General features: G+C 60.5%; 1 protein-coding gene across 1 annotated transcript in view; it reads right to left on the bottom strand.

The window, feature by feature from the left end:
• TPCN2 (two pore segment channel 2) overlaps positions 1–7,235 on the bottom strand; it is a 26,186-nt gene extending 18,951 nt beyond the window's left edge. The window contains exons 1-5 of the mRNA XM_019654729.1: positions 7,051–7,235; positions 3,882–3,946; positions 2,566–2,642; positions 1,998–2,175; positions 542–658 (exon numbers count right to left, since the gene is read on the bottom strand). Coding sequence (XP_019510274.1) covers positions 542–658; positions 1,998–2,175; positions 2,566–2,642; positions 3,882–3,946; positions 7,051–7,162 — 549 coding nt within the window. The 5' untranslated portion in view covers positions 7,163–7,235. The remainder of the gene's footprint in view (positions 1–541; positions 659–1,997; positions 2,176–2,565; positions 2,643–3,881; positions 3,947–7,050) is intronic.
• Between the last annotated feature and the right edge of the window lie 579 nt (positions 7,236–7,814).

Genomic DNA, 7,814 nt, shown 5'->3' with positions numbered 1-7,814 from the left:
CACACCCTCCACACACACACACCCTCCACACACACACACGCACACCACACACACACCCTCCACACACACACACGCACACCACACACACACGCACCCTTTCCCAGCTCTATTCTACCAAACCACAGGGCACTGCTGCCGGGTGTTCTGAGGGGAAACAAAGGCGCTCCGGTTGGAGGCTTGGGCCTGGCAGCTCACGTGGGTTTGCTGCTGTCGGGGCTCACAGAGCATCGGGCACACGGCCAGGGGGAGGCCCTGGGGCGGTGCTTTCGTGGGCCCCAGGCAGTAGAGGAATCAGCTGGGAAGTGGGGGGCACTGGCCCCCAAGCCCCCGTGCCTTCTCCAGGCCTCAGTGACTTCACCTGCAAGCTGGGAACAAAGCTCCCAGATAATGGGGACTGACACACTGGGGGGCAGGCAGAGCGGGCCAGGGGGCCGGTGGCTGCAGGGCCTTGGGACCCCCGCCTCCAGTCACCAGGGCAGCTGCACCCTGCAGCCCGCCCAGAGCACCCCCACTCCCACCTCGGAGCCCCCTGACCATCTACCTCCTGACAGACGAGGCTCAGCGACACCATCCAGTCCGTGAGAGACACGATCAGCACGAAAAGGTAACCCAGCAGCCAGAGGTTCTTCCGGAACTGGGCCCACCCAACCAGGTAGCTCTGCAAGAGAGAGGGTGGGTGAGCGGGCGGGCGGCCACGCGGACCCGGCCCTGTGGCCAGTCAGCCCCATCGGGCACACGGACGAGGCTGGGGCGGCCAGGGCTCCTGGGCAGGCAGTGTGGTCTCCACGTGACTCGGGGTGCGGCACGCTGAGCTCCCCACCCAGCCCCTTAGTGACCTCAGGCAGTTAAGTGACCTCGAGTTCAGCACTTAATGGCTCCAGCCTTGGTTTCCGCATCCGGAACATGGTCCCTGCCTTCTCTGCCCATCCAACCATCAACTTAGCTTGTGCAGCAAGAGGCAAAGGCACAGGACTGGTTCTAGGAAAGACTAGGAGACAGCCGCTCGGGGGCGTCCCTGCACCCACTGAGGTGGGCGGCCTGGGAGGGGGGGTTTTGTCACCGGTCCTGCCGTTTCCCACCATCACGAACGCCTTCAGGGGTCACAGCTTGCAGATAAAAATGTGTGTTCTCTCATCTTTTGGGACTTCCCCAATATACCAATCATCCAAAAAACATTAACGAGAACTTCTCAGCAGTTTCAGTTCCAGTTAAAAAACCTCCAAGACCTCCTAACCTCATAATGGGCTACCAAAGAAGAAATAAGAAACTGCCCGGGGCCCTCCGTCACCCACGCCCCTCATGCTCAGCACCCAGGAGCTGAGCCACCCTTCCCACAGCAGGACGGCCAGCCACGTGGGCAAAGGCACCCCATGACCCGGGGCCCGCAGGCGGGGAGCAGCCGGAGGACCCAGACGGGAGCTCTGGGACTCTGGAAGTTTGACAAACTAAGAGAGGGTGTGGCTGGAGCAAGAGCCAACCCCGTGTGCCTCCCAGGAAGTGGCGAAGGCGCTGACACGGATCAGAAGCTCAAGTGAGCAAGGCAGGGCCTGGCTCCAGCTTCGGGAAGGACTTGCGTCACAGACAGAATCGAGTCAGACACTCAGCAGCAGCCACGCGAAGGACAGACCCCGTCCCACCCTCGCCCAGCTCCTCTCCTGTGTTTCTCTATCTCAGGGGCGGGAGGGGAGAGAGAGACCCCCGGTCCTCTCTCGTTGGGTCAGGGTCTCCTCACAGCGACACTGCCAGACCCTCAGCCACTCCCAGGGGTCCTGCAAGGCTGTGGACCCGCGATGGCGCCCGCTTCCACTCTGGAGAGGGTCGAGAGCCTCGCCTCCAGGGCCAGGCATCTCTAAGAAAGTCAGGCCCCTGTTCAGCGGCTCAAAGTGCACAGTCAGGAACAAAGGCTCCAGGGGCGTCAAAGAAAAGTCAGAAAAGCGGCAGACGGGCTGGGAGGGGCTGGGTGCCCGGGCCTCGGGCCCTGTCGGCGCTCGTCTCACCTTCACAGAGAGGTCCGCCGCGAAGACCAGCAGGCAGAGCATCTCGACGCCCTCCGTCAGGCCGCAGGGCGGGTTCCAGGGGGCCGAGCGGTAGCGGACATCCGAGGTGCTGGTGAACGAGGACGGGGTCTCCATAAAGGCCAGAGACAGGATCAAGAAAATGACGAAGCTCAAAATCCTGAAAAAGAGACAACGACTGGTCAAACTGTGGGAACCAGCCACCATCTGGAGCCAAAAAGGCCATCCGCAGGCAGAACGTCCCCAAAGGGCAGCAGGACAGGCTCCACAGGCCAAACGGGCAGAACCCCACTTCCTGCTCTGTGGTCACCCATGTGTGGTCAGATAGCACTAATGAAGCCAAAATGCAATTGCCACGACTGACCATAACGTTTTGGAAAGAAACCCTCACCAGAAGAGGCCTTCTGTCTACATACAGGCTGGGGTCCTTTCCAGCAAGGAGGGTGGACAGTGCCTCCTTCCCCACCGTGGGGGACAGGGAGCCTGCCAGGACCCTGAGGCCAGCCTCCCTGACCCAGCCAGGCTGCGGGAACCCCGCGTGCATGCTCACCACTGGCACGTGTCCGAGTAATAGCATCGGTAAAGCCACATCGACCGGGCGTCCATGCGGTGGTTAATGGAGCGATACTAAAAGTAAAAGGCCACACGGGAGCATGAGTGGGGGTCCCTTTGGCATCACACACATAGCCAGCCACATGCAGGGCACCCCTCTCACCCCACAACAGGCCCAAGGCAGGGAGACAGGCCGTAGATCGCAGGGAGGGCTTCAACTCAGCACGTGGACAAGGTGCTCCCTGGTGACCCAGCAAAGTCACACTGTCCCAAGCTGCAAGGTTTGCCCAGCACACAGAGAGCCCCCTGAGGGCCAGACCCCCAGGACAGGCAGTGTCCCCACTGAAGAGACACTCATTTTCTGAATGCAAAGCTGTGCCCTCCGTGTGAGGTCCACTCTACCCCCAGTGCAACCGTGTCACCCTCCAGGATGCCTCCAGCCTAATTCCGAACGTGGGCACTGCTCAGCTCCATTTTCTACTTCCCTAACTGAACCTGTGTGCCAGTTGCAGGTAGGGGATGGTCTTGCCACCTTTGGGTATCTTTCATAGGACCTGGGATGGGGTGGTAAACAACAGACCCACAGTAGGTGGAAAATCAATTTTGTGAATGACGGGGGACTCAAAAGAACAGTGCCCAGGGCCGCCCGAGTGGCACGTTGATTAAGAGCTGGCTTGGGACGCCAGAGGGCCCTGGTTCGGATCCCAAATATGAGGGCCAGTGACACTGCCCTCTACAGCTAAGATGCTGAACAACAGCTCGACCTGGAGCTGGGCTGCCGTGAGTCGCTGGCGACGGCGTAGGCTGCAGCCCCTGCTGCAGTGGGTTGCCATGGGCTACCGTGAGTAGCCAGCAGCCAGTGTGAGCGGCCAGCAGCCGCCAGGAGCAGCCGTCCAGAAGCCGGCGACTGATCTGCCTCGCCCGGGAAGAGCGCAATGATGGTGCCAACTTGGGCCAGTGAAGCAACGTCCTCCACAACTAGACTGAAGAAAACGACAGCAACTTGTCTGTTCCCCTTCCCCAATTCCCCAGCGCTGTTCCCATCCCCTAATTCCCCAATAAAAAATTTAAAAATTTTTTTAAAAATTAAAAAATCCAAAAGAACAGTACCCAGCACCCCCGTTTCAGGGAGGACTCGAGGAGATGGTGCCAGAGGCCGGGCCATCACGGTTATGATGACTACACGGCCTGCCAACCCCGGCCTTAGCCTCAGGACCACAGGGAGTAAAGGGGTCATCGGGGCGGCCATCACCCAGTCCCCACAGCCCCAGACACAAGTCCAGGCCCAGCCACTGAGAGCAAGGCACTACCCACCTGGATCGCATCTTCGATGAAGACCACAGCTTGGTCAAAGCACAGATCCCACCCGGCCTTGGCACCTGCGGACAGAGAGGACACACTGGGTGAAGGGGGATCACATGACACTCACCCACCACAGGACGACCGAGATCGATGAAAGACCCTGCCTTTCCCAAGGCTCCGAACAAGATCCCTTTCGCCCTGCTGCAGGTCCACACCCGGCTCGCGCACGTGGTGCCCCGTGAAGGACAGGGTCTGAACAGATAAAGGGTCTTTTCATAGCGTGCCCAGTGCTCCAGGCCCACGGCTCCCGCCCCAAGGACAGAGGGGGACCTAGAACCAGACCCAGAGGGTTCAGACCCCAGCTCCCCCACCACTGGCTCGGCGGCCACAGGCCGAGGGCTTAAACTCTCTCACCCATCACCCCTGTCAAACAGGGTGTTAATGGGCACCCAGCTCAGCCCCCAGAGGGGCAATGTGGGCACAGGAGCCCCAGGCCCAGCCTGGCACACAGAGCGTGCTCACTACACCGGAGGCTGCGGCTGCCCCTGTGCCCGTCCCACCACCGGCCTCCACGCAGCCTTTGTTTCCTCGATGGTAAGATGGTCGGCACTGCCTGCCACGCTCCATCAAAGGAGATCACAGATTTAACACTGACACATACAGTGGAGGGCTAGAACCTTGAGGTGCCACATGCCTCTCCATCAAATACTGAGAACTAGGAAGGAACTCTGATGTCATCATGTCTCATCTCACAGGAGGACCCCAACGCCAGCCGCCCTTCCCCATCCGGCAGCAGCCAGAGGGATCTTGTCACAAACCCTCATGAGCACATCACAGCTTCCTGTGAGTCCCCGCTGCTCCAGGAGAAAGGCTCCACCCCCAGCCTGGCATTGTGGGCACACACCTCTGCCCACCAGCCTCCTTTCCTGTTGCTTCCTCCATCCTGTGCCCTTCATGCCACTCACCCTGAACTTGGCTCCCCCAAGGCCAAGCTCTGCAAGGCCTCCAAGCCCTGGCCCAGGCTGTGAGGCCCACCAGGAGTACTGTCTTCCACCTTGGTGATCCAGGAAATCATCACCCTGGGTGGCAAGCACCTGTGGGCACCCCGGGCACCCCACTGGCCACAGCAGGTGGAAATGCCAAGGGGGACAGAGCAGAGGACAACAGGGGCCCAAACACTGCATCCCACATCAGCCCTGGACCAGTCTCCCTATCCCAAGCCTCCCCTCCCCAACATCCGGGTCTGAAGCCCCCTCTCCCTCTTGCTCCAGGCTACACACTGCACATCCTGGGTGGAGCCCTGACCAGCTCGCTGTGTGACCCTGGGCAAGCCCCTTAACCTCTCTGTGCCTCAGTTCCTCGAAGACCCTATGCCACAGGACTGATGTGCAGATTGAATGGGTTACTGTAGCTAAAGTGCTGTGCCCAAAACTTCATAACATGTTATTATTATTATTATTATTATTATTATTAAAAAGCCCCTTTTACAGCATAGCAGTCCCTTATCCCTCGACTTTTTCATTACCAGTAAGAGAAAGAAAAAGAGAAAACAACTATCCTCACCCTGTGGTAATGGGTCATTAGGTGGACCTGACCGCAGGGTCCGCTGGGGTCCACGGGGCACTCAGCAGTGGCAGTTCCCCACCTTTGCTGGTAGGGGAATCTGACTTTGGGACATGCAACCCTGAGCACAGGGCCCCATCTAGGAGCCCCTGTAAGGAGAGCTGGGCAGACTGAATGAGCCATTCTCAGTGCCCACTGCCCCCTGCGGGGAGGCTGTTCACATTTCCAGAAGCCCTCCCTGAGGCCACAGCATCAGGACGAAGCGCCCTCCCCCGCCCTGACCCTGTCTGTACAGGGCTGGGACCTGCAATACTCATGATGCTCCTCCCAGAACAGCCATCAGAACCGTGGCACCAGATTCCCAGGCAGGCCTGGCCCTGGGCTGAGGGTGTTGCTGGATTCTCTCTGAATCCTCAGTGCCCCTCAGGACAGCACCTATAACTATGCCCCTTTACTGAGACTCAGAAAGGTTAGGCAACCTGCCGAAGTCACACGGCCAGGAAGTGGCAGCACCAGAAAGGCACCCAGACCTCCAGACACGGAGTCCGTGGCCCCTGAATGCGACCAGGTGCTCCTGTCCAGGGCTCTTCGGCTGGATGTCGAACTTTCCAAGGACAGTTTATAAGATGGGCAGGCATGTGGCCACCTCGGCCTCTAGTTTTCTCGTCTCCCGTCAGGGACCCGCCACTGATATTCCATGGCTGGGCACCACAGATCCCTCCTGGACAAGGGAAGGCGGCCCCACAAGAAGCGCCCAGCGTGTGCTAACGCTGGCATCAGCAGATCCCAGGGCTGTGACCTTGGACGGGTCCAGAGACTCTGGGCCTCAGTTTTCTCCTCTGTAAAATGCAGCTGCGGCTCGTCCGTCCTTAAGCCAGCACCCGGTCCCTCTGGTGCCCGCCAGGGAGGGACGGCCTCCACCCTCCCACACTCCTCGGATTCAGCAATCTCTCTCTGCGGCTAAACAGGAAGGGCAGGAGGGAGCTGAAGAGGGCAAAGGGAGGAAGCTGCCCTGGACTGGGGAGGGGGGGCTGCCCCGACCCCAAGCTGGTGGGGACTGGCCTCTGGGGAGCCTCCTGGGTCTAGGAATGAGAAGGTGGAGCGAAAGTCACTCCCACCTCGTTTCGAATCCCACCTCGAATCCCACCTCGGCCATTTCTTGGCTGTGTGACCTCGGGTAGGAGAACCCCCCTCTCTGTGCCACAGTTTTCCCCCCGTAAGAACCGGGAAAAACGGCACAGCTGCCTCCCTAGGCGTCACCAAGTCGAACCACCGAAAGTAAGTGGTGTGGGTCCGCCCGGGGCACTCCGCGGGGCTGCAGAGGGCCGGCTGCCCTCCTCCGGCTGTTTGGCTCCGGGCTGGGCAAGGCCTGCGGGGTCCCCTCCGCCAGGCTGGTCCGGGCCAGGCAAGACCTCGCAACGCCTGACCGCTGCCGGCGTCCCCGACTCCGCGCCAAGGCCGGGGTCCGCCTTGGTCCGCCCTCCGCCCCCCACCGCCTGGGCCCGCTCGGACCCCGGCCGGCTGCGGCGCGCCCGCAGTGACAGCAGCGACGCGGGCCGGCAGGACCCCTACGCGCCACCCCCACGCGGCTCGGTCCCCTCCCCAGGCCGCCGCTCACCAGGGCCGACTAAGACGCCGCGACAAGCGGGTAAGCCGGCCGGGCAGTCGCGGCCGCTCCCGCTGCCGCTGCCGCCGCGGTCCCGGCTCAAAAGAGGATCCGACTCGGCCATGGGGTCGCCGCGTGCCGCGGGGACCCTCACAGAAACTCTGGACGAGAGCGCCGAGCTCCACTGCGCAGGCGCAGTGTCCCCTCCCCTGAAGTTCGGGAGGAGGAGCGGCCAGCTCTGTGACGTAGGGGAATGCCCTTCGCTAACAACCAATGAGGACGGAGGTCTCGCGTATGGAGGCGGGGCTTCAAAGGCCCCGCCTCTCAGAAGGTGGGGCTCACTTACTTCCACCAGTGAGGGGCCCTAAGGACCCTCGGAGAGCAGGGAGGAATGCGCTCTCAAAGAATGGCTCCGACCCCGCAGCATTAGCACCACCTGGGCACTGGTTAGAAATGCAAATTCCTAGGGCCTCCCAGACCTGCTGAATCAGAAACTCTGGGGACAAGGCCCAGGAATCTGTTTTGCGTGAGTGTTGGGTACGTGGGGGTGACCGCAAATGACACCTCCCTACATGGAACTAGGATCATGAAATTAGGAGGATTAAACATAATTGAGGGTAAAGTTTAAAAAGACAAATGACACACTTGAAAAAATATTTACAACATGTATAAAAAGTGTTTGCAGGGCCGGCCGAGTGGCGCGATGGTTAAGAATTCGCTTGGGATGCCAGAGGGCCCCGGTTCGGATCCCACATATGAGGGCCAGTGACACTTGG

This window comes from Hipposideros armiger, unplaced genomic scaffold (assembly GCF_001890085.2).
Source record: "Hipposideros armiger isolate ML-2016 unplaced genomic scaffold, ASM189008v1 scaffold_228, whole genome shotgun sequence".
NCBI lineage: Eukaryota > Metazoa > Chordata > Mammalia > Chiroptera > Hipposideridae > Hipposideros > Hipposideros armiger.
This window is presented reverse-complemented; position numbering and strand designations above follow the sequence as displayed.